The 24011-nt window shown below is 53.5% G+C and overlaps 1 protein-coding gene and 2 long non-coding RNA genes across 5 annotated transcripts; 2 read left to right on the top strand and 1 right to left on the bottom strand.

Annotated features, from left to right (window-relative positions):
- The first annotated feature begins 341 nt into the window (after positions 1-341).
- Positions 342-7928, top strand: LOC117037438 (uncharacterized). Of its 2 annotated transcripts, XR_004425521.1 has the most exons (4): positions 342-593; positions 2435-3202; positions 4492-4637; positions 5896-7928. It is a non-coding gene; the product is annotated as an uncharacterized LOC117037438 (long non-coding RNA). The 2 variants fall into 2 exon arrangements; XR_004425520.1 differs by having other exon boundaries at positions 4492-7928.
- A 134-nt stretch (positions 7929-8062) lies between these two features.
- On the bottom strand, positions 8063-12213 carry LOC117037498 (uncharacterized). Its single transcript, XR_004425530.1, has 3 exons — positions 11617-12213; positions 9374-9504; positions 8063-8688 (listed from the first exon to the last, which is right to left on the bottom strand). It is a non-coding gene; the product is annotated as an uncharacterized LOC117037498 (long non-coding RNA).
- SHD (Src homology 2 domain containing transforming protein D) lies at positions 11540-18143 on the top strand. 2 transcript variants are annotated; one of them, XM_033133524.1, is made up of 7 exons: positions 11540-11659; positions 12210-12918; positions 13949-14054; positions 14133-14321; positions 15310-15433; positions 16560-16679; positions 17845-18143. In XM_033133524.1, exons 2-7 carry the CDS (start codon positions 12640-12642, stop codon positions 17948-17950), a joined length of 924 nt encoding a protein of 307 aa, XP_032989415.1. In that variant the 5' UTR covers positions 11540-11659; positions 12210-12639; the 3' UTR covers positions 17951-18143. The 2 variants fall into 2 exon arrangements, with proteins under 2 accessions (XP_032989415.1, XP_032989414.1); XM_033133523.1 differs by having other exon boundaries at positions 11541-11659; positions 17731-18143.
- Positions 18144-24011: the final 5868 nt, after the last annotated feature.

Below are 24011 nucleotides of genomic sequence, written 5' to 3'. Positions count from 1 at the left end.
CATGACCATGGGCAGCCGGATGGCTCAGTTGGTTAGAGCGCGAGCTCTTAACAACAGGGTTGTGGGTTTGATTCCCACATGGGCCAGTGAGCTGCGCCCTCCACAACTAGATTAAAGAACGACGACTTGGAGCTCATGGGTCCTGGAAAAACACACTGTTCCCCATTATTCTGCCCCCAAAAATTCACTTCCTATAAACCTTTAAAAAAAAAAAAAAGAGTGTCATGACCAGCAGCCACGTGGTGTCATGATGAAATTTTAACAAGCCTCTGCTGACCTCTAAGGCCACAGCCCCTTCCCGCAGCTTCTCCAAATGCAGCCCGTTCCCGGAACCTTTGTTGCTCGCCACCAAAGTTGCAACACCGGAGGGAAGACATCAGGATTGGGAATTTGACAAGCATGCGTCCGATCCAATGAGAAAGGCAAGTCGTGTGTGCTGCAGCCAATAATGGAGGGAGTAACATAACAGACGTACCAGGGACAGCAGGAAGGACGAGACAGGCGGGGAAGTTCGGTAAACATCGACTGTACCCAATTTTCTTGTGCTTGTGAGAAGAGTAGGAAGCAAAGATGTCGGAACGAAAAGTTTTAATGTAAGTGTTGGGCGTCTAGGGCTTTCTCCCCAGGGCGGGACGTGTCGGAGCTCTGCCCGAAGTGGGCTTCCTACGCTCTCCTATTGGAGCGGCTTTCCGCGAGGCGGGACTTGTCTCTCAGTCACCCTCCGCAGGAGGTGTGCCGTCACTACACCTTCCCCTCGGGGCTGGGATGTACCCCACCACCGGTGGGGGCGGAGCTGGAGCTAGTTACCCAATCACTTCCCCTGACTGGGTTTCCCAGGCTTCCCTTAAAATCCTGGTATTCCCTGTGAGCATCCACGTTGGCAAGATCCGGTAAGGTGCCAGATGGGCACTGGACTTATCAGGGGTACCACTTCACAGACCCTGTCCAAATGCGCTAGACATCTGAAGCTGAAGTAGAATAATACTGAGTGTCAACTATAATTAAATATATAGGTATAGACTGTGTTTCCCTGAAAATAAGACTGGGTCTTATATTAATTTTTGCTCCAGTAGGGCTTGTTTTCAGGGGATGCCTTATTTTTTCATGCACAACAATCTACATTTATTCAAATACAGTCATGTCATCTTCTTCTGGAACATCATCATGACGTACTAAATGCGTCCGTCTGGCTGACAATCTTAACGGGATTATTTTCAGCGTAGGTCTTATTTTCGGGGAAACAGTGTAGTCACAGGGATTTGGAGTACAACATAGGGAAGATAGTCAATGGTATTGTAACAGCTACGTAAGTTGTCAGAGGGGTAGTAGTAGCTTGGGGCGTAGGTTATCAGTATAAGGGGTTTAAATGTCTAACTAGTATCTTGCTTCGTACACCTGAAACTAATAAAAATATATACATACTGGTATTCCCACTGTACACCTTCGCCTCTACTAAGCCCCACCCTCTTGGGGTCTCTAGCCAATTGCATTCCTTGGAGGGCTTAGGTTTTGCTAAATCAGCTCTTCTACTCTGTAGGCAGGGAACGCTTTCAGTTGCCTCAACTTCTTCTCTCAACTCTGAGCAAAACCAGGACTCTTGAGAGATGGAGGGGTTTTGGGGAGGCAATATTCGGCTTTTGGAGAAGAGAGCTCTGGAATTCAAGGCGCCTGTCCTCACCTCCCAGGGTGGTGTGTGCTTCCAGGAAGGGAGTGAGCTCCAGCCTGGGAGTGTGTAAGTTTAGGATGTCAGGACTGACAGGAGCCCAGGGTTCTGAGGTCGTGTTGACATCCCTTTCTGTAGCTCAGTGCCCTCATCTTTTAAATACCTATGTTAGGAATCCAGCCCCAGCTGTTTACCTTCCAGTGCAGTGTGCAGGGCTTTGTGAAGATCCTTGAAGGTCCTTGAAGGTTTGTGAAGGTCCTTCCATCCTGAGCATCCACCTGGGAGCCATCTATTTCCATAATTTCCTGGTAGATATCTCTGTGTGCCAGGCACTGCACTAAGTGCCATGCTCATCAAATCCTTGCAAGTGGACAGGTAATATCCATTCAGATGAGGAAACTGAGGCCCAGAAAGGATATGCAATAGCCAGGGAGTGGAAGAATCGTGCCCAGGCTCCTGGCTTCGTAACCCGTTCTCCTGGTCACTGTCTTACACTGTTCCCCGAGAGTTGTATCCCTGGGTCTGAATCCTGCCTCTGCTCTTCACACTGTGTGACTCCGAGTAGCTAAAACTGTCAGGACTCAGTTTCCTCCTCTGTGTAATGGGTCCATCACTCTTTGTCTCATAGATTCTTTGAAAGGGATAGAAAGTGCTCCATGTGGTACCTGGTGATCAGTGGGTGCTCAAAACATAAAGTGCTTTATTTTCTGATTATCTGATAGAGTTATTTTTCATAATCCAAACTCACCTTCCCCATGTCTCCCATTTCAGGATCCTGTGCAGAAAGTTTTAATACAGCAGGTCTGAGGCTGCTGACCTAGAAAGACTGCCTTGCAAGGTTGGACCTTGGCTGGCATCTGGGAACGTGAATTTCAGGATGGTTCCCACTGTTCCCTGATGAGAATGGCTCCCTGGGCTTAAGCTGTTTGTACTATGTGATTTATGGGGAGCACTTGCTCTCCTCTTGGAGTCTGGAATTTTGGTCCATGCTGGACAGAGGTGCCTACATGACCAGCCCCCAGTGATAACCCCAGCTACTAGGTCTCCATGAGCTTCCCTGAGACAATATTTCACATGCGTTGTCACAACTGATCGCTGGTGGCATTTAGCACGTCCCGTGTGACTTCATTGGGAAAAGACTTCATTGGGAAGCTTGCGCCTGGTCTCCCTGGACCCACCCCACATGACTTTTCCCTTTGCTGATTTTCCTCTAAGACTGTCTGCTGAGCCCAGGAGCCCTCCCACCAAATCATTGAACCCGGGGGCGGTCTTGGAGATCCCAACAGCTCCCAGAGGCCCTTCCTTCGGCTCCTAGTCTTCCCTTGCTTCGGAAAGCATCCCTTGACATTTCCTTCCTCCCCACAGAAACACTACCTGCCCGACCTTGCCTTGTCAAAGACCCCAAGCTAAGGTCCCAAAACACCGGCAGTACATGGTGCCTTTGATGGACCCTTCAACATGAGGTGAAGATAACAGACCTGGATCGCAGCTCCAGGCAGGAGGAGCCTGGGGCACCCGCCTCCCTCGGGGTCCCGGGAGGTGACCGCAGCGCCTCGGGCGGCCACCAGGTGGCAGCAGCGTCCCACTGGTGTTGCGGAGCCTCCGTGGGTTGCTTGTGGGGCGTGAGGTGCAGGCGACCAGGGCCAGCCACAGTAGGATGAGGAAAGGGATGGAAGGTCCCTTTTTTCTTTTAATTTCAAAAGGAGCAAGTGCTTGCTTTTAAAATCCAAGTCAGATAGAAGTGTATAAAATAAAATGTCAGCTCCCCTGGCACCACGCCGGCCCGCCCATTCTTCCGTTGTCGGTAGACACCCTGCTGCAACCTTCCAGAATGGTTTCCGTACGTCTTAGTCTCCGTTGTTGTGTAGCTGATGCTCTGTGTGTGTGACACCCCCTCCTCCCCACGCCACCCTTGGAAGATGGAGCATGAGGGTGGGTGGGGTCAGCCTGGTGAGGTGGTTAAGAGCAGGATTCTGGGGCAAGCATTGTGGGGACAGAGCCCCAAAAAGCAGTTTCCAGGCTCTCAGCCTCACATAGAAAGGTGCTGGCTCAGGTAGTAAATGGCCATCGACTGTGATCAAATGGCCAGCAGCTGTGGCTAGTTGGCCGTCAGCTGTAACCAGTGAGCCATTGGGCACTAATATAACTGCTGTGGCTAGGCTAGCAGGAAAAGGGGGCTAGCAAGAAGATGGTGGCTGAGCCTGCAAGCGGCGCAGTGAGGGTTGAGAATTGTGTGGCTCCTGTTTCCTGTGTCTCCAACCCAGCCGCCAGCGAGAATATAGTGGTATGACTCCCCTACCTATGGCTCCATGGGTGTTCCTTTTTGGCCTCACCATGTCCTGCGTTCTTATGTGGGGAGCGGGAGCTGAGACACCCCAGGCCGCCCCGCACGACAAGCAGTCTGGGTGTGGGTCTCTCAGCCTCCTCGTGCTTGCTCTGTGGCCTTGGTTGAGGGGCTTCACCCCGCCCCAGGCCTCAGTCCTTCCTGTCCTGGTTGATGCAGGTAACAACAGGACCACCTCGTAGGGTTTTTGTGTTGATTCTTTGAGTTGCTCCATGTCAGGCGCCTGCAGTAAATCCGGGCACACAGCAAGCCTGTACACGTGAGCCACTGTCATTAGTACAGTTATCACCCCGTTTATCAGATAAGGGGATGGAGGCCCAGAGAGGTAAAGCCACTTGCCCAAAGCCACACAGCCTTGGGTAGGTGATGGAGCCAGGGCCAGCCTCTCTTAATCACCGTGATATGTGGCTGTGAGTTTGAAATTGGAGCCTGGCACAGGTGTCTTTGCCTGACTGGGTGGGGATTTCTATTGGTCATTTTTCAGAAGTGGAGTTGCTGAGTCAAGGAGCATGTGGGTTTAAACTGTAATGAGTCCTGCCAGGAGCTTTCCAGAAAGGCCGCGCTGTTTCTGTATCATCCGACCTGTCTCCTGGCCTCATCCCAGGCTCAGCACTTCCGGAACTGTCCAGGGTGAACTTCCTGTGCTCTCCTATTGGAATGGTTTTCTTCACTCCTAACTGGCCTTCGGCGAGGGGACATTTTAAGCCCAATCTCCTTCCGCGGGAGGTGTGCCTTTACGAAACCTCCCCCTGGGGGCTGTGGGGGTGGAGCTTGAGATATTTTTACCCAATCACTTTTCCTGATTGGGTTTTCCGAAGGGAATTGTCCAATCACTTACCTTGGGGACGGGGCTTCTTTTAAAATATTGGTATTACTGCTGTACACCTTCACCTCTACTAAGCCCCGCCCCCCTGGGGTCTCGAGCCCATTGCAGGGACTAGGTATGGTGGGCTAGCTCTCACCTCTCCTCTGGTTCCTTAAAGAACAGGAGGCTAGCTGACCGGGCACCGCTGGGCCAGCTAGGTGTGTATTCCAAAATCAAGGCCCACAGGAGTGGCACACAGGTCAAAGGTATCACATGTAGCTCTAGCCGGTGGTCCCGGCAGGAGGCCTTCACACCAACCAGGGTCGCAACCAGACAATCGTGAATGTTGTCGGAGGCCGGCAGGTACAGCCAGGGGTTAAGTCAAGGGACTAGGTTTCTCTCCTGTTGCCCCACTCACCATCCCACCAGACCTCGGGGTCCCCAGCTCACACTGCCACCTTTGTGGCACTAACTTCAGGGCTGTGACATCCCTGAAGAAGCTTCTGGCCAGCCTTTACAGTCTTCTCTTGAAGAGTCCTTGAGACGTTAGCCATGTTTTGGGCACATGAGTGAGCCTACCCACCCCAGAGTGGCTCCCTCCCTTCCTGTTACAAAACCATCTGGGACCAGTAGAAGGAAACTGACCATCTGGCCTGGGCGCCTGCTCTCTGCCAGCATCTGAGGAGGGGGCGGTAGAACCATGCGACTCAACCAGTCCTGGATTCCTGCCTCACAAACCATGAGATGACATATGTGTGTTTAGCATGTGAAGTTTGGGGATATTTCTTATACAGCAATCGATAGCTAATATGGTCACATGACCAGTAAGTCTGCTTCCCAAGCTCATGTTCTTTCAGGGTTGCCAGATTTCAACTCAGGTGTAATCCTCTCCCATTCTAGTACTTTCTAGATGTAGGTCCTGTGCCACCGCCAGACTCCTTCACAGCCTGACCCACCCTTCTCTCCTCTCCCACTCCTCCCATGATGTCTGACATTAGCTCTCTCTCTCTTTCTCTCTCTCTCTCATTCATACAGACTTTCATTTGGTGTTTGAAAATGAGGTTTTGTGTTTTTCACTGTCAGAGTTTGGGGAATGAAAAGCCCCGACTTCTGGGATCCACTTTCCTACCTGCTTAGATACAGCAGATGAATAGGCGACCTGGGATCCAGCCAGGGCTTCTGCTGAGGACTTGGGGGCGTCTCACATCATCGTTCCTTGGCTGCGAAGACAGGACCTGGGGTCCTGGTTTTGAAGCCGTGATAGGGGTGGGCTGAAGGCAGCTCGCAAGGGCAGCTGGTGAGAACTACACGTGGCATCAGGCCTGCACGCAGTGGCATCCTATTTGTGGCTTCAGACTGGCCACAGCAGGAGTCGTTACAGCAGGGAGTCAGCAAACGCTACAAGGCAGCCCCCCAGGCCAGAGAGCCATCGTGACTCACTCCCCAGCACACCGGGCTTGTCTTCTCCCAGGATCAGGCACCAAGCCCCGGCTGCGGTCCAGTCAGAGACTCTCGGTTAAAACAAATCGTCCAGCTTAATGAGTTGTGAAAAGTGACTGGGGCGATTGAGGCCTCACTGGTCATTTTCTTAAATTTCTTGGGGTGACAATGGTTAGTAAAATTACATAGGTTTCAAGTGTATAATTCTGTAATAATCATCTATATATCACATTGTGTGTTCACCATCCAGAGTTAGTTCTCCTTCCATCACCATATATTTGACCCCCTTTATCCTCTTCTACCACCTCCTTCCCCCCTTGCTGGTGCATTTTGAGTCATTCTTCAGACTGTTTCCTGAACTTCTGTCATTCTTGACCTGCCACGCTTCTTGCCGAGTGCATGCACTATGGGTTACTATCACTTAATAGCATTAAGTGTTAGCCTAACTCCATTCTAAAACGTGGGTTAGTAAACCACAGTCCATGGCCAAACCTGACCCATGGCTTGTTTTTGTAAATAAAGTTTTACTGGCACACCAGCTCACCCATTTGCGTGCATATCATGTGTGTTTCTGCTGTACAGTGGCAGAGTTGAGTAGTTATGACAGAGACTCCATGGCCTGCGAATCCAACATGTTTATAGAGAAAGTTTGCCGGCCCCTACGTGGGTCACCCAGCTCTGCAGTTCCAGCTCTGCTCCCACAACCTCCGGGGAAAGGTGGCCAAGACACCCCCTTTCCCAATTTCTAGGCTCACACTGTCTCTCCAGCTCTGCTGGCTATGGTCACCCTGAGGACCAGGGCCAGCTTCCCTCTCCTCAGTGTGACACGGTGGATGGAGTACACAGGGTCCATTTAACGAGTAATAATAACTAGTAACTTTTGTGCAGCACTTGACCACTTGCCAAACCTTGTACTGAGATCTTTATGCAAACTTGCTCATTTGAGTTTCCCAGTGCAAGTGTATTAATCCATTTGCTCATTCAATAAAAATATTTATTGAGCACCTACTATGTGCCTGACTCTGTTTTAGGTACTGGGGTTACAGCAGTGAAGAAAAACAGATGGTTGCCACTCATAAAGGTGACATTCTTATTAGAAGATGGGGGATAAGAGAGTAAACAGACCTAAATATAATAATGAAATATAAACAAAATAAGTGTATACTGGAGGTGCTGGTAACGGTGATGAAAATAAAGCAAGGTACGTTTTGAGGGGGTGCCTTTAGGAGGTTTGTTTATTGCCCGTTTCTCCCTGTGAATTATCTAGAGCTGCGAAACATTACCCCCCAAATTAGCAGCTTACGGCAACAGGAATCTGACCTGACTTCACTGGGTTCTGTGCTTCAGGGTCTTTCACAGCTGCAATTAAGGTATCCTGCCAGATCCCCCAGCAAGTGAGCTTGGCAAGGATTGGTATTATATTGATGAGTGTGTCCCTAGCCCCTAAGGCCATCCAGGCACTTAGTAGGTGCTCATTAAATGTTTGTACCCTGACTGAGTGGATGTCTCCCCATTCACCATCTGACCCCGGGAAACCCACCTTTGCCACACCTCCCTGCTCCTCCACCATCACTGGAAGTGTTTCTTTAATTCCCATTTTCCCTGCAGGCTTTTATTCTTTGTTCTCCCACCCTGTGACCTGGGAGCAGTTTTGCTCTTGGCCCTCAATTCCTTTGTGAGGGCTGAGCGAGCAGAGAGACAACGCATTTGAGGTCTCATATGTGCCGACCCTCCAGAGCCTCTGCCTGCTCCCGCACCCCCACCCTTTCCTCTCCTCCCCTGAACCCCACCCCTACCCCACCCCGCTTTCTGGAGCCTGCCCTTCCCCCATCACTGCTGACAGTCCCCTTTCCCCTTGAGCTCCATGTCTGTCATCTGGTCCTCGGGAGCTGTCAGGCCTCATCCAGTATCTCCTCCATCAGCTCCCCTGGGGACTGCCTGGCTGCTGGAGCACATCAGAGGGACTGGGATTGGGGGTGGCCTCCCTCCTGCTGGAGCGCACTGTTGCCCGAGCCTGGGCTTCACAAAGAAGATGAGGGGCCTGGCACTGCACCAGACTTCCTCCACTCCAGAGCTCGCTGCCCACTCCCTCAGGCACACGCTCCATTTTACAGAAGAGGGAAGGCTCTTTGGCCGAGGGCTGGAGAGTGAGTGAGGGGCAGGACGTGGGTTTGAATATGCAAGGCTCCGAGGCCAGCCGCTCCTTTGATCACCACGCTGTAGAGCGGGAGCCTCCAGGGCTGGGCTGTGGCTCCCCCATCAGGCTGGGGACTCATGATGACAGGGCTATGCTTCCTCCATCAGACCAGGGACCTGTGAAGGCTGGGATATGCCTCCCCCATCAGACTGGGACCTCTGAAGTCAGATTCATGCCTCCTTCATCAGATTGGAACCCTGGAAGTCAGGGCCATGGCTCCCCCATTAGACTGGGAACCCCTGAAAGCAAGCACATATTTCTTCCATAAGACTGGGTACTCCAAAGGGCAGGATCATGCCTCCCCCATTAGACTGGGGATCCTGAAGATAGACTTAAGTCTCTTCCATCAGGTTAGAAGCCCCTGAAGTCAGAACCATGCCTGCCCCCTCACAGTGGGTGCTTCAGAGGGGAGGGTCAGGCGTGCCCCATCAGACTGGGAGCCTCCTAAGGCATGCGCGTGTCTCCTCCATCAGACTGGGCGCTTCTGACGTCTCCCATCAGCCTGTGAGTTAAGAAAGGCACGACTGTGTCTAGGAGCTTCTGAGGGCAGAGATTCTCTCTCCTGTCAGACTAGGAGCTCCAGTCAGGGCCACGTCTCCATCAGATGAGCTATTTTTCGGTCCCACCATGAGCCACTCTCACCTGGTCCCATCTCTCTCCAGACTTGATGATCCAGGGATGCTACTCCATGAGACAAGTGTGAGTGGACAGAGAGGCAAACACAGCCCCCAGTTAGGGTCCCCATCAGGCTCCTTCCTGGGGTCCAATCAACCCTAAGCATATACTGAGCACCTACTGTGCTCCACATACTGGATTACTCAGCCGTGAAAAGGAGGGAGGCGCTGACACTCTATGGACCCTGAACACGTGGTCCTCAGTGAGAAGCCACACACACACGGCCACACAGTGTGTGGTTCCACTTACGTGGAATATCCAGAACAGGCACATCCACAGACAGGACGTGGGTTAGTGGCTTCCAGGGGCTGGAGTTTCGAGAGAATGGAAAGTGACTGCTGATTGGATGCAGGGCCTCTTTTCGGGGTGATGAAAATGCTCTGGAATTAGACAGTAGTGAGGGTTATACAAGCTTGTGAACATACTAAAATCCACTGAAATGCACACTTTAAGTGGGTAAATTGTGGGGTATGTGAATTATACCTAAAAGAAAAAAAAATGCCCCAAACACTGCCAGCCAGTAAGTGCTCAACAGAGACTAGCTGTTAATTCTCCCTTTTCACAGATTGGAAAACAGTCCGGGTTGCACTACCCAATGTCAGGCGGGCTGGGATTCCAGAGTCATTCCCCCCAGCCCCTACCCCCGTTGAACTGCCTCTCTGACCATGAGTGCTGGCCGGGAGGTCCCCTCAGCCCAGGACCACAGGCCACTCACCTCCTCGTCTTTGTCCACGCTGTGCCCCCTCCTGGCATCACTCCCTAACTCCCTCCTCTCCGAGCAGAAAGCCAAAACCCAAGAGGTTAAGGCTCTTCAAGGTCACGCCCCAGGTCACAGGACCCCCCAGCCTGGCTCTCCTCCGGTCCGCCTCCTCCCGCCCCTCCCCCCTTTCCCCGCACCCCCTCCCCCACCCCTCCTCGGGGTGGAGGGGCAGCCCCGGGAGAAGCCAGCTCAAAAGCGCAGGAAAGTCAAACGCCGTTTGATTCCACCTCCGGGGTCTCTCATTGCTATTCTTGACACACACTGTAATTAGAAGGCCCCTTTCAAATATTTATGCCTCAGACGCCGGGTATTTATCCGACAGAGACAGGACTCGGATTTGATGAGATCTGTCAACAGCTCATCCCAGAGCCCAGCCCGGAATTGCCTTGCGGCTGACAGAAAACAGGACAATTACCCGCCGTGCTCCCCGGCGTTCCCCAGGGACGCTGCCTTGTCACTGATCCGAGCGGGCAGGGGTGGGGTGGGGCTGGGCTGTATGACTGTGCTTCATGAGGGAGGACCAAGTTCAACAGGTTCGCGTTGGGCGACACAGCCAAAGGCGTAAAGAGGACACAGGGAAGCCCCTGCTGCCGTTAGAGGCTTTGCCTTGTCAGCTCTGGACCTCAGTTTTCCCACCTGGAAAATGGGGCTAGCAGTGGAGGGAGACGGAGAACCACTGATTCCATGAAAAGACTCTGATAGGTCTCAAATGCCACCCCAAGCCAGCCCATGTCATGGCGTCCAGAAGTGAGCTGCGGGGTGGCTCTGAGTAAGTCCTTCCTCCTGTCTGTGCCTCAGTTTCCCCATTGAAAAAAATAACTCACTCTGGAGAGCCTTCCTCCAGCTCTTTGGGGGTTTCCTACTAGCAGACCCATTTTCCTAGCCGGGAAAGCAAGGTGCAGACGGCATAGACATGGCCTATGCCCCGCTGCTCTTCCCCGGGGGTAGTTCACAGCACTGTCAGCTCCGACTTCTGCCTGGTCCTCCCTCCCCCTCGCCCACGCCGGGGGTATGCGAGAAGGGAATCTGAGGTCCCATTCTTCCTGACCGCTCCTCTCTTACTCCAGTATTAGGGGAACTGAGCAAGCCCCTTATGGGGCTTGAAAAAAATGTGTTTGCTCTGGAAGTGGCCAGCAGCTCCCTTTGCCTGTTTCACTCGCCCCCTCCCCCCCAAACCTCTTACTGTCCTTGCCCCCAGACAGCTGCAGCTGCCAATAGGCAGCCAGGCCGGGCGAGACCCCTCTCATTTCTGTCCCCCTCCCTGCCTCCACCCCCTAAGCCACAAAGGGACAGATGCTGAGGACACGCGCCAGGCACAGATACCATCTCCCTTCCCCAGGCCAGCTGCCCCGAGCCCCTTCCCCCATGCTGCAATTAGTCCCCTGGGGAGGGGGGGATACAGAGCAGAGCCCTCTCGAGGGAGGAGAAGCCAGACCCCCGTCCCTTTCGTCGCGTCCCACTAGTCTTCGGCTGCGTCAGTAATCGTATTAGCCGGTGACCCCTGCAACAGTTTCCACACCCCCAATCTCCTGGTCAGTTTTGCCACCAGAACCTGGTTCAATTTCAATCCTCAATAGTGGTCACTCTCACCCCCTCTGCTGGTCAATTTCGCCCCATCTCGCGGTCAAGTCCAACCCCCATTTCCCGGCCAATTTCCACCTCCCTCCCTCTCCCCCTCCCGCCTCGGCACCTCTCGCTCTCCTGAGCAAGGTCAGCCCCTGTCGGCTCTCACCTCCCGCGCTCCTCGCTCGCTCCTGCCGGCCTCAGGCCTCCGGGTCAGTGTCCAGCAGCCGCGCGCGGCCTCGGCCCCCCGACTCCCGTCCCGCATCCCCCCTCCCTCCGTGGGCAGCGGTCCCCCTCCTTCCCCAGAACAGCTGAAGGTCTCAGTCACCTCCGAGGGGAGCGCTGGGGGAGGGGAGAGGGCGGGGGAAGCCGCGGGGGAGGGAGGCGGAGAGGCCTTGACGTCGCTGCCCGGGGGCTGGTAGGGGCTGGGGCGTCCGCCTGAGCGCCCCCTCCCCAAAGTCCCACCTACCTGCCGCGCGCCGGCGGCGGCGGGTCAAGTCTCTCCGAAAGCGTGAAGGGGGATTGCAGGAGGTTTTATTTCCCTTTGTGCGGGTGGCTGGGATTGGATTGAGGCGGTGGGGCTGGGGCCGCGGGATTGGGGCTCCCCCCGGAGGCGAGGGGAGCGCCACAAAGGATGCACCTTGTCGGGGTCACGGTCCCCGTGGCCCAACTTTAAGCGCGGCGCCTGCGCCCCGGGGGAGCCCTCCCGCTGCGCTGAGAACCCAGGCGTCCGGGCTGAGCCTGGGCTGGGGGCGTCTGCAGGCGGCGTTTTCCTCGACTCCTGGGCCCCAGGAAGGGATCCCGGGGCTTCCCGGCGGCGGCGGCGGGAGGCCAGCCGCGGACGGGGACCGCGCTGCCCGCAGAAATTCCGCGCGCTTCCGCGGATGCCCCTCGCCCTGGCCGGACGACCCCGCTCTCCGCCTTCGGGGCCCTACGGGGCGCCCTCTTCCCCCGTGGTCTTTCCAGCGCCGGGCTAAGGTGGGCTTTGGCACCTCCTCCATCCTCCTTCTTCCTTCTCTGTCTCCTTTTTCTCCCCTTTTACCCTCTTCTGAGCCCAACCGAGGGTCTCGCCAGATCTTTCTCCTCTTTCACCTCCTCCTCCTCCTGGGGGATCTGCGGAGGAAGGGAGCCCGGAAGGGGGCATGTGGGTCTCCCTCTGACAGTGCCCAGGTTTGGGGTGACTCTTGCCCAAATGGCCAAGTGGCTACGGGACTACCTGAGCTTTGGCGGTCGGAGGCCCCCTCCGCAGCCGCCCACCCCCGACTACACGGAAAGCGACATCCTGCGGGCCTACCGGGAACAGAAGAATCTGGACTTCGAGGACCCCTATGAGGACGCAGACAGCCGCCAGGAGCCAGACCCCGCGGGCCCCGGGGACTCAAAGTATGACTCTCCCAAGCACCGGCTCATCAAGGTGGAGGCAGCGGAGATGGCCAAAGCCAAGGTCCTGCTGGGCGGTGCTGGGGAAGAGGTGTGTGGCTAAGTGTCCGAGTCTGGGTGGCCCCAGGAGACTGGGTGGGGAGGTCTAGGCTGGACTTTGGGGAGCGTTTCATGTTTGACCCCAGGGGCAGACCAGGGCGCCCGCTAGACACTCCCCCATCCTCCACCTGCTGGGCAGATTTTTTCCCTTTTCAGTGCACAGTGCTGGTCACTGCTCTCTGACCACCCTGCTTTGTCCCCTTGTCCTCCTGCTCCGTGGTGTGTCCGCACCCCCCTCCCCTTCCCTCAGCTTCCCTTCCTCTTGGCAGCTGGAGGGATCTTCCTAAAACAGATCTGAGCAATTCACTTCCCTACCGGATACTAATACATCCTCACCACTACTCTTTGCACTTCCTCTGTTATTTATTCCCATTTTACAGAAGTGGAAACAGGCTCACAGAAGAGAAGTGACTTGTCCAAGGTCACACGGCTTAGCTCCAAGACCTGTCTCTAATGCACATGCTGTTTGCAGTATTTCTCGTGGAGAATCACTGCAAGCCCTCAATGGAGACAGAGAAGGTTTGGGGAGGGTTAGGAGAGGCTGTGTAGGGTAGTGGTTAATGTGACAGAGAAAGGCAGGAGGAGGCCGGGACTCAGGAAGAAGACAACCTGGGGTCAAAACCTGCCTCTTACTAACGAGCTCTGTGACCTTGAGACTTACCCTCTGTGCCTTGGTTTCTTCACCTGTAAAATGGTATGACAAGTAAATATGTGTAAAGCATAGGACAACTCTGGCAGCTGGTAAACACGAACATTATTGAAGGAGGGAGGTGGGGGTCTATATCAAAAGAGTCAGAGTTGCACAGAGGAAGGGAGCAGGGGAAGCTGGCTTCTGTCAGCAAACACTCCTGGGTAGTAGATGAGACTCCCCACCTCCCTGCCAAAAAAAGAACTGCATGGAGGGGATGTGTCAGATGGCCTGAGAGGGCAGGCAGAGGGTATACCATCGCCCAGCAGCGGGTATCCAGAGCCAGGCTTGGTCCCGCTGAGCCTGTGCCCCCCCACTTCCCATCTCTCCCCAGTCAGAAGTTGACACTGAGTACTCAGACCCCTTTGATGCCCAGCCTCATCCGCCACCCCCAGATGACGGCTACATGGAGCCTTATGATGCCCAGCGGGTTGTGAGTGGTGAGTGAGCAGAGCTTGGGGGAGGGCGACAGGGTCCCAGGTGGGAGTGGGAGCTGACCAGTATCTTCCACTTCCCAGAACTGCCAGGCAGGGCAGTGCAGCTGTATGACACTCCCTATGAGGAACAGGACGGGGAGCCTGGAGATGGGCCTCTTTCAGGGCAGAGGCCTCGACAGAGCCGGCTGCCCCAAGAGGATGAACGACCAGCGGATGAATATGACCAGCCCTGGGAGTGGAAGAAAGATCACATATCCAAGGCATTTGCAGGTGCTTTCTGACCCAGTCCTTGACATTTGAATGTCCAAGTCCCTCTATTTCCTGCTCTAATCACATCCCTTGCTTCAACATACAAAGTAGACTCCAATCATCTGCCACTTTGGTAGTTTATTAATTCTCACTAAAGTGTGAGTGACTGATTGATAACCATAAATTTCTCTTCCCAGAAGAAACTGTGTTTTCCTTGGAAACTGAAGCACCTTTTAGAGTGCAATGGAACCTACTCATTCTACTCAGTATAGTGCAGGGAAGGACTTTGGTGTCACATTAGATCTGGGTTTGTGTCACTTACTTGGGCAAATCACTTATCTCCCTGAGTCTCAGTTCCCTTTCCTGTAAAATGGGAATCATTATAGTACCTACCAAGTAGGGTGCTTGGAAATTGAGTGCTAGAAAGTGCTCAATTACATAGGAGTTGTTGAGGGAGAGAGTAGCATTTCTTAGTAGCTATTATCAGATAGCCTAGGGTAAGCTTGGACAACTTTCTGGACCTCAGTTTCCTCTTCTTTAAAAGGGGTAATAATAAGGTCAGCTTTAAGAAATAACTTGGACCAGAAAGAGTTGTGCGAACCTAACTTTGCTCCATAAATTGTATGACTAGGAGGGGAATTTGGGCTCAGTGCCTCAGTCTACTTCTCTGTATAGTGGGGTTGGTTTTCTAGTTCTATGATTTGCCCAGAATGGGGCAGAACTTCCAACCCACCCCTCTAGCCACGCCCCCTGCTCTCTAATTTGTCACTCAAAGAACGGCCCCGCCCTTTCATGACAACAGACTTATGAATGACCACACCCCTTTCTTCTGAAGACCAATTGGTTGCTCCTGTACCAACCCAACCTTAAACCCAGCCCCTCCTCTTCTGGATTCTGATGTGTTGCCCCATTAGCATCCTTCCTACTGAGAGTGCATTGGTTTGCCCCCGCCCCGCCCCTCCCAGGTAGGTTGGATTTAACCCTTTCTTCTCTAACCCTATCCCTCCAGTGCAGTTTGACAGTCCTGAGTGGGAAAGGACCTCAGGCTCAGCCAAGGAGCTCCGAAAACCCCCTCCCAGAAGTCCCCAACCTGCAGAGCGTGTGGATCCGGACTTGCCTCTGGAGAAACAGCCGTGAGTGGGGAGACTGAGGATGGAAGAGCCAGGTTGAATCACTCTCCACCCCATACCAGCTACAGTCCCAGACAAGGGGGTGCTGGAGGAACTTTGATCCATTCATTCACTTCTTTCATTTCTAATCATTGAGTGCCAGCGCCTGCTGTGTTGCCAGACAACTAGCTAGGTGCAAAGCAGGACCAGGTGGAATCTCAATTCCATCTGGTATGAGAATCTGGGTTCAAATCCCAGCTGTGTATCTCCTGGTTGTGTGTGACCTTGGGCAAGTAACTTAACCTCTCTGAGCCTCAGGCTCAAAACCCTTAAGATAGTACCTAACTCAGAGTAAAATGGGATTTCCTCCCTTCACTTGGATGGGGCTTGTAAGCCTGAGAACAAAGAGACAGAAATTATTCTCACTTCCAGGAAATCTTGGGATGGGATTGGGAAGAGCAGGGTTTTGAGGGGGGCCCAACTTTGGGCTGGGTTGCGGCACACAAGCTGGGAGGGTCTGGGTCTTCTCTGTGTCCCTCCAGCCTAGGAGCTCCCCAAGGTACTCCCTGAATCCCCAGAGCCCAGCACTGTGGGTGTGTTTATCACAGTCATTCCCAAACCTCTTAGGTGGGCGATACAGACCTGGCTAATTAACACCGAAGTACAGGGTGAGACGTTCATTCTCTTGTCAATTTTCTTTCAGTACAAACGACAGATGATGCTCGTCTGTCTCTGACACCTTGCTTCCAACTGCTACCTCTCTTTGAGCACGTTAAAGAAAAATATTAAGTAAAGAATGGTACAGGTGGGCGGGGATACAGGATGTGGTAAATCTCATGAAAGTGACATGCAAGTGATTCAAGTTGGGGGATTAAAGACGAGGCTGAGGACACCTGGAGATCCAGCCCAGAGAGGCTATTAAGATCAAGGTCAGATGTACCATGTTGAATTGGAGAGAGCGGTTCCACGTTGACCTGGGCTCAGCTGCCTCCCCAGGAATCCCAGGCTCCTCTTGAGAAACCCAAGGGAATTTTTCTCTCTTGTTTGTCTGGACATAAAAGTCCTTGAGCCGGCTGTGCCTGCACCAGACCCCAGGGTGTGTTTGAAGGGGGGGGTCACCCTTCTTGAGACATATGCCCCCACACCCTAGGTGGTTTCACGGCCCCCTGAGCCGGGCGGATGCTGAGAACCTCCTCTCACTCTGCAAGGAAGGCAGCTACCTCGTGCGGCTCAGCGAGACCAGTCCCCAAGACTGCTCCTTGTCCCTCAGGTGAGACCCTAGCCCCCGGAGGGACAGAGGGTCACAGGACTGCATGCCTCATGTTTTTTTTCCGGGTCAGTTCAGTGGGAGCTGAGAGGTGTGGCTCCAGCAGTCAGTGGGTGGGACTTCCAGGCAGACCACGGGCATGGTTCCAACTGAGAATGAACTCCCTGTCACTGGAGGTATGCAAGAAGATGGAGTGGACGCCATACAGTAGATTTAGGACTTGGGAGAGATGGGGAAGCAGCTATCAGAGTTTCCTTGGACTCCCCAGTCCAAAAGTTAAAGTATATACTTTTATGTCTGTCCAGGGCCAGAATCTGAGTGGCCCTGTAGGCATTTGAGTTTGAGACTCCAATTCTACGTGCTTCTCTGCCTAAGATTCTAAGTGTGTCTGATTATACAAGGCTCATAAGATTCTACTAGGCATCTGAGTATGAGATTCCTAAAAAGACAAAATAAGGGCTTTGGAGGCAGGTTCAAATCCTGCCTCTGCCACTTTCTAGCTGTGTAACCTTAGCTAAATTACTCAACCTCCCTGGGCCTTGGTTTCCTCACTTGCAAAAGGAGGATAATAATAGAATCAACTTAATGGTAATACTGTGATGATTAAATGGAAACAAATACATGAAAAAATGTTGAGAATAGTGCCTCAGAAACAGGAAGTGCCTGACTCAATGATGTTGATAAAATGATCTCCAGGTTCTAATTCTACCCACTAGAGATGGAGAAAAAGGAAAGGGCCCTCAGACTGGGGGTTAACCAATGGGGAAGCCAGGAGGGGTAGCAGCAGAGGTCAGGAGGTTTGGAGAGAAAGTGTGGTCCATGCTCCAGGGGAGGGATTGTCACCGGGCAGGACCCCCACCCTGCCTTGATAGGGGACAAGTACGGAAGGCATTCCAGCCAGTGTGGAACAAGCCAACACCTTGGTACCAAATGGCTGTTTGCCAGAAATATTTGGGGATGCCAGCCCCTGGCTCCTAGGGGTGAGGAGGTGGTTTCAGGGCCGGGGAGCATGTGGGTCTGGGGTGCTCATGGCCCCCTGTGACGCCATCCCCAGAAGCAGCCAGGGCTTCCTGCATCTGAAGTTCGCACGGATGCGAGACAACCAGTTGGTGCTGGGTCAGCACAGCGGCCCCTTCGCCAGCGTGCCTGAGCTGGTGCTCCATTACAGCTCACGTCCACTGCCCGTGCAGGGCGCTGAGCATCTGGCCCTGCTGTACCCAGTGGTCACACAGAGTCCCTGCCCTGGAAACTCCGCCCCCTGCCCAGGGCCCTGAGGGCTGAGAGTCACTGGCTGCAAATGCTGGAGGTCTTTCCAGTCCTGGAGGAGGCCAAAGGGAGGGACTTCCTAGCCTTCCAGTTCCTGGGTCTTCCTCAGGGCTGCCCTCTCGACCCCCCTCTGGGTTCTAGGATCCAGGATTGTATGTGGAAGCCCTCCTCTGGCCTGGAAAATAAACAAATTATTGTGTATCTCTAGTGTCCTTTCTGGGAGGTCAGGATCCCTGCCCTTGGGAAGAAAGAGAAAGACAGACCCTTGGAGGGGGAAGGTCGTCCTCAGCTCCTCCTTTTGGGGATGGATCTGGGGTTGAACCTTGAATTGCTCACAGGGAGGGATCAAAACTCAGAAGGGTGGAGACAGTGGAGACCAGCAGATAATAAAGATGGAGAAACCAAGGGGTGAGGCTCTCAGGCCAGCTCCGCCCCCACCCGGCCCCTCCTCCCCATTGGGGTGGGCAGCTGAAGCCTGATGCCTCTGCAGAAAGGACATCTGTCCCCATGGAAACAGCAGAAGTGGGGGAGGGGAGCCGGGCCCAGCTGGTGTCACTTCAAGGTGACACGCAGGAGACCCAAGAGGCTGATAAATGCCAGGGAGCCCCAATCTCCCTCCTAGCCCCCCATCTCTGAGCCTGCCTGGGGGGAAGATACCAGCTGGAGAGGGGGGACTTCCTGCTCAGGGCACTGTTTGGAGGCTATCACTTCTTTGCTAATTGGATATGTCTCTCCAAGGATAAGAGGGGGAGCTGAAGAGTCATCACAGGGTCACCTGGCCATAGTGCACCTCTCCAGCCATCCCTGGGGGCTCTGGGACATCCAGATCACCCCTCAAATCTCCAATACCCCCAAATGGCACAAAGTCTGGCTTTGCTTTCTTCATGAGCCTTTATTGGGTGTTCTGGGGGGCAAAGGGAGAGGTCCACCATCATAGAAAATGGGAACAGGGGTCTCAGGATGGACTGGACTCCCTGACACCCCTGGAATCAGTTATATATTTACGTAGACACGGGGCAGGGGGCCTCTGTGGGTCTTTGGGGTTCTGACTCCTCTTCACACCTCAAGGAACCCTCTTGGTCTTGGCTGCCCAGAGGAGCCTGCGCCAGAAGAGATTCTGACTGTGGAGATGGGGTGACGGACGGGCAAGGTTTGGGAGCCAAACGCTGCTGGGGCGGGGCGGGGGGGCTGGGGAAAATATATCGAATAGAAGCTCTGATCCTTCTGGTCCTCCCTGGGGATGTCTAGCACCTTTCTCTCCACGGGCCATGCCTCAGTCTTCTTTGGGGCCTCCCTGGGTCGGGGTAGGACGTTGCTGTAGAAGGGGTTACCTGTTGGGAGGGGGATGACACAGACCACGAAGGAATAGTCACTAAGAGAACCTCGCCCTTCCCAGCCCACCTCTGGGGGCTTTGTCGCTGCTTCTAAAAAGCACGCCTGTAGGGGCCCATCTTCTCCGTCTATTTCCTTCTTTCCACTCCCAGCCCCTCCTGCCTCCTTCCAGAAAGGGCAGATGGGGACACAGTACAGCCTTCTCAAGCAGCTGCAGTTCCCGCCTCCGCCACGCGGGGGAGGGATCGCCAGCGTAGGGCGGCGCCGCTGGAACCGTCTGCCCTCCGTGCTGCTGCCTGCGCCGTGTCCTCGTGGTGGCGGCGGCCCCAGAGCCAGGTGCCCAGCGCTAAAGCGGCCACGGCCACGCTCCCCGCCACCTGCAGCGCGAAGAGGAATCCGGGGCGGGACAGGGGGAGTGGGCAGTCTGACGGGGGCGGGACACAGGCGCAAGGGCGGGGCCGGAGGAGGGACATGAGGGCGGGGCGCACTGGGAAGCCGGTTCTGGGTCGGTAGCCGGCTCCCTGCAGAGAAGAAACCTATATCTTGGGGTGCTCGCCTTTGAGTCCAGCCTCCTGCACCCTTCAGGGTCAGAGACCCCCACCCCGTGTGGAATCTCAAGGTCTCTGTCGCTGCCATGCTGGGTGAGTTAGGACAGGTGCTTGCTCTGAACCTGCTTCCTCTTCAGAAAAACGAGGCCAACATTCCTGTCTTGCTGGGTTATTGTGGAACAACGGCCAGCTGGAGTTGTTTCGTCATCCTCACCATGACCTCCATCACCTTGATCACCAGGGGTCAAGTTACTTGCCCAGGTCACTTGAATGGCCGAGTGGGGACGCACTCCTAGGTTTGTACAATTGACATGAACCCTAGCAAAGGCTCCTGCTGTGACTAAGCTGAAGCCCAACACCCCCAACTCCTTCATCTTGCGGGTTCCAACGTTGGCAGCGGTCCCTGGGGGGCTACGAGCAGCTATTCCCTGGTGGGAAAACCAGCTGTGCAGAGCTGGACCCACGCCTGCCTGCTCCCTCACAGCTGCCAACAACGCACTGCCTGGTGCCTCTGCTAATTGCTAACTGGCCCCCTCTTCACTGGAAGGGTGGGGAAGCGGCAGGAGGGCCATAACACACCTCCCTGGAGGCAGGCAGTGGGTGGGTCCTGCCAGCTGGAAAGCAAACGTCGTGTCTTGGGGCTGGAAGTCAGGGTGGTGGCCCATTCTGCCTGATGGGGCTGGCCGTCACAAGCCACTGAGAGAGCAGCGCTGCTTGGGTCAGCTTGGGTCTCCTGCCCCCGCTCAAGTTTTGGCCCATACAGGGGTGTCATGCAGGGCCTCTAGTCCTGCTCCCCGCACAAAAATGCAGGACATGGTGAGGACAAAAAGGAACGCCAACGGAGCCATAGATAGGGGAGGCATACCGCTATATTCTTGCTGGCGGCTGGGTTGGAGACACAGGAAGCAGGAGCCACACTATGTGCAATCAGCAGCCTGCCATCTACTTCTCTGCCAACCAACCACCAATGTAGCCACGGCAGTTACATCAGTGGCTAATGGCTAACTGGTTACAGCTGATGGCCACCTACTACCCGGGCCAGCACCTTTCCACGTGAGGTCGAGAGCCTGGAAACTGCTCTCTGGGACTGTCCCTACTAGGGGTGTCATCTAGAGTGGGGGAAGTATGAACCAGGCTTGAGAGAAAACCGGCTGTATCACTGGCTTGTGTGTGTCACGTGCTGACCCTCTCTAGGCCTCAGTTTTCTTTTCTGTAAAATGAGGCAGCTAGCTTGGAACCATCTGCCCTCCGTGCGGCTACCTGAAAAGTTCCTTCCAGCGTTGAGAGTCAATGGCTTTCAATTCTGCATTCTAAGATTCTCTGCTCTTAGTCTGAGATTGCAAAATTCTAAGAGTCTATCTATTTAGTGTTTAAGATACTGCAGTTCTAAGATTCTAGAATCATTCATTCCTTTATTTCAGTGTTTCTCAACCTTTTTTCTTTGGTAACCCCTTTACGAGACTTTACAAATCTTAATTTGTTCCCCCATGAAATTTTAATACCACAGATATACTGTAAATTTGTTTATATACTATATGCTTTATACATAGAAAGAGTAAGATTTCCTTTGCTCCCCAATAACCAGTTTTTACCTCCTTAGGAGGACCTTCCCCTTGAGGACAAATGCTATAGTTCTAAGAGCCAAGAATTTTATGGCCCTAGGATACTACAACTATAACATTCTATGTTGTGGTTCAAATTCTAGAATTGTCCTAGGTACAACAGAAATGTGTACGTGTTGACCAAAAGACACATTCTAGATTGTTCCCTGCCACCTTGTTCACAACAGCCAAAACCCAGAAGCTGCCCAAATGCCCATCGATAGGAAATTGGATGATAAAGGGCAGTGGAGTGACATGGTGGAATACTCTCCAGCAAGGAAGGAGAACAAACCTCGGTTACGTGCACTTACATGGATGACTCTTCCAGACCTTGCGTGCAACAAAAGAAGTCAGATGCAAAAGAGAATATACTCTATGATTCCATTTAAATAAAAGAGGAAACCAGGCCAAATGGATCTATGCGACTAGAATTCAGGAGAGTGTGTGTGTGTGTGAGTGTGTGGGGGGTGGTAGCTGTGAAGAGCCATGAGGATGGTCACCTGGCTGTCCTGCCTCAACGGCCTCAACTGAATGTGGGCCCCTGCTGCACACTCAGGCCTGTGGCTCTTTGCAGGCTAGAGGCAGAAGAGGTGTGTGGATGGCAGGGAGGTGGGTTTCTCAGAGTGTGTGGGTGGCAGGGAGGCTTACTACTTGAGTGAGCCTGCAGGGGTGAGGCAGCAAGAGATTAAAACTTTGCTGTCCGTGTGAGCTTTACAAAGTCACTTCTCCTTGCTGAGGCTCAGTGGCCTCATCTGTAAAATGGGTATAACTCGGCACTTATGAAATTTCAAGATGGAGTTTATGATATGTCCAGCTCTCAGCCACACAAATGTCACTTTGTGTGTGTCTTGTTCTGGACACCTCGGACACAGACACGGAGGTGGCCGAGACAGACAAATATCACTGCCCTCATAGAACTAATGGTCTGGGGACGAAGAGAGACACAGGAAGTCATGAAATGAGAATCTTGATCGAGGAAAGGAACCGGGAGTGGTGATAGAGGATAAGGAAGGTGAGAGAGAATCTACTTATTGAGGGTAGTCAGGGAAGGCCTCTCAGGGGAGGTGACAGTTGAGCAAGGTTCTAAATGGTAAGAAGTCGCCGGTCCTGGTAAGTAAGGAAGATATGGAGGAAGAGTATTGAAGGCAGAGGGAACAGCCTGTGAACAGCCTGTGAAAAGGCTGAACTGTGCCCGGTGTGTTGGAGGAACAGCAAGGAGAACCATGTCCCTGGAGCAGGGAGATCAAGGGGGAGAGGGAGGAGGTGAGGACAGGGAGGTCAGCAGGAGATGCATTATACAAAGCACTGCAGGGCACAGGGTGGGGTTTGGTGGGGGTGGGGAGGTGGAGATGAGGGGAAGGGGACAGTTTGCTTTTTAATCTAAGTGTGATGAGATCCTAGAAGAGGAAATGTGGTCCAATTTAAGTTTTAAAAAGATTGTGACTGCATGGTGAGAACAGACTGTGGGGTGCAACCAGGAGTATCAAAGGCAACCAGGAGATGAGGGTCCATGTGATCAGTTATGGGGGACAGACCCTGGAGAGAAGTCATCAGAGTCTGAATAGATTTTGCAGGTAGCTCCCAGAAGAACTGCAAGAAGAACTGAATTGGGAGAGAGGGAAAGAGGAATGATGGTGGATTCCCAAGGTTTAAGCCTAAGGGATTGTGTGAATGGCTTTGACTTTTGGCCAAGATGAGGGATGCTGAGGGAAGAAGAGGACTGAGTAGAAAGAAAGAGTTTGCTTTGGGGGCCGGCCCGGTGGCTCAGGTGGTTAGAGCTCCATGCCCCTAAATCCGAAGGCTGCTGGTTCGATTCCCACATGGGCCTGTGGGCTCTCAACCACAAGGTTACCAGTTCAATTCCTCGAGTTCCGCAAGGGATGGTGGGCAGCACCCCCTGCAACTAAAATTGAACATGGCACCTTGAGCTGAGGGGTCACTGAGCTCCTGGATGGCTCAGTTGGTTGGAGCGCGTCCTCTCAACCACAAGGTTGCTGGTTCGACTCCCTCAAGGGATGGTGGGCTGCCGCGCCCTGCAACTAGCAATGGCAACTGGACCTGGAGCTGAGCTGCGCCCTCCACAACTAAGACTGAAAGGACAACAACTTGAAGCTGAACGGCACCCTCCACAACTAAGATTGAAAGGACAACTTGACTTGGAAAAAAGGCCTGGAAGTACACACTGTTCCCCTTCCCCAATAAAGTCCTGTTCCCCTTCCCCAATAAAATCTTAAAAAAACAAAACAAAAAACAGTTTGCTTTTGGACACCTGTTAGGTTCCCCAGAAGGGGTGAGTTTGTGTTAAGCTCCTGGCATTTGAGACACAATGGGATTGATGCTAGAGATGAGATCCAGGGAAGAGAATTTCAGGCAGATGGAACAGTATGTGCAAAGGCCCAGAGGTGAAATCAAGCTTACTGTGATGGAAAAAAAAAAAAAAAGAAAGACAAGCCAGCAGGCGGGCCAAGGGGGAGAGAGGGAATGTAGAGGCAGGTGGAGATGAGAAACCAGTCACACAAGGCTGCTATGTATGTCATGGTTTGAATTTTATCCTAGGGCCCTCCTCTGAGGACCCTTGCTAGACTCCT

Source organism: Rhinolophus ferrumequinum, chromosome 18 (genome assembly GCF_004115265.2).
Source record: "Rhinolophus ferrumequinum isolate MPI-CBG mRhiFer1 chromosome 18, mRhiFer1_v1.p, whole genome shotgun sequence".
NCBI classification, from domain to species: Eukaryota; Metazoa; Chordata; class Mammalia; order Chiroptera; family Rhinolophidae; genus Rhinolophus; species Rhinolophus ferrumequinum.
This window is presented reverse-complemented; position numbering and strand designations above follow the sequence as displayed.